Source organism: Coffea eugenioides, chromosome 3 (genome assembly GCF_003713205.1).
Source record: "Coffea eugenioides isolate CCC68of chromosome 3, Ceug_1.0, whole genome shotgun sequence".
Lineage (NCBI taxonomy): Eukaryota > Viridiplantae > Streptophyta > Magnoliopsida > Gentianales > Rubiaceae > Coffea > Coffea eugenioides.
Window position 1 is genome coordinate 12933501 of NC_040037.1, and position 1627 is coordinate 12935127.

A 1627-nucleotide genomic window follows, 5' to 3' on the forward strand; every position below is an offset into this window, starting at 1 on the left:
TCTATTTGTTTACGCTTATATAGACTTTCGACCTAGCACGACAACCGCCTCTTCAACACCTAATACATTGGTGGGCCGACTCCGGGACCCTTTCGATGGGAACGTGGCATAGGTTTTCCTATAAATAGAGATCAATCTGCACCAGCTTCCTCATCCTTCTCAAAATCTGTCTTCGATACATAAATTTTCCTTTGAGCAAAAATGGGTTCCAAGACACTTCTTTTCTTTTTCATTTCCATGGCTGTAGTTCTAATGATTACATCAGAGGTGGCTGCCAAGTCAGTTGACAATTGTAAGACATTTATTCTTCAATTCACATTTCATCATTTTTTCTCTTTCTAATTTATATGCGCCATATAGATTTTTGTTGTCCTTCAAAAAAAAAAATTTTGATTTTTGTTGTACATGTGAAGTGTCGGAGTACTAAGAAACATGGCTGAATTGTGGTTAAAAAGATTGAATACACCTCTACTTTCAGTAAATACGGATTCTAAGTGTCAAGCCTTTCCTGTACTTTTCCTGGTACGTGTCGGTGCATAAAATACGGATTTAAGATTCTCATTTTGAACATACTGTTAACAAATCTTTATATTTATTAACTTTCAGAAACTATGATAAAATAGCTATTAATTGGTAGTAATTAGCCATTTTAAAGATATCTGTAAAATAATAATTTGACACATACGTTAAAAGGCAAATTTTCAAAAGGATTACGATGTGTTTTGCTAAAATACTCGGTAACCTAAAAGCATGTACACAACTTGGTCCAAACTTTACATTTTCAAAATTGCGATTACAGTAACTAACGCCCATACCCTATTTATCTTTATTGCAGCCAAGACAGTTGAGACAAATGAGGAAGGAGAAGCCAAGTACCACGGAGGAGGCTACGGAGGAGGCCACGGAGGAGGCTACGGAGGAGGTCATGGAGGAGGTTACGGAGGACACCATGGAGGTGGCTACGGAGGAGGACATGGAGGGTACGGTGGCGGCCATGGTGGTTATGGACATGGAGGGCATCATGGCGGTGGCGGCCATGGTGGACATCCTGGTGAGGCTGCAGATGCTGAGCCTCAGAACTAATAAAGCCAGCTTCTAGCTAGGTCATGATTAATCATGAACGCTTAAACAGGCTTACTATAATATTATGTACTTTGTAATGTGAAATTCAAATAAGTGCTGGATCAATGATCCTGTAATATGTACTCCATGTAATATGAGTTTGTGATTTTGTGTGTCTTTTTTGAGCACTTTTGAGGTGATGGCAAAATCTTTTCATGCAATACGGAGTCAATTTTGCAAGTTTCCACCAAAAAATGAGTAATTTTAGTATTTCAAATTCACAACAAAGCCAACACTAGTTTTTGGTTGGTTTTATCTGTCAATCAATAAACCATTATCAAATTGCTCCTTTTTTTCTTTTCTTTTTTTTCCTTTTGGGTATACTTAAATTAACCAATGCATATATTTTCAAAAAACCCTCACTTAGGTATGTATCCGTCTAATATTTAGTCTAGCCATACATAAAGTGATGTCAAAAGCATACAGAAGATCATAGCACAAATGCCAGAAGTCTAACTGACTAGTTGATAATGAGTGTGACAGATTGAGCATATTCTCAAGTATA

At 37.2% G+C, this 1627-nt stretch overlaps 1 protein-coding gene across 1 annotated transcript; it reads left to right on the plus strand.

Annotated features, from left to right (window-relative positions):
• Positions 1-144: 144 nt before the first annotated feature.
• LOC113765038 (glycine-rich RNA-binding protein 10-like) lies at positions 145-1250 on the plus strand. The gene is made up of 2 exons (XM_027309089.1): positions 145-292; positions 836-1250. Exons 1-2 carry the CDS (start codon positions 202-204, stop codon positions 1081-1083), a joined length of 339 nt encoding a protein of 112 aa, XP_027164890.1. The 5' UTR covers positions 145-201; the 3' UTR covers positions 1084-1250.
• The last annotated feature ends 377 nt before the right edge of the window (positions 1251-1627 follow it).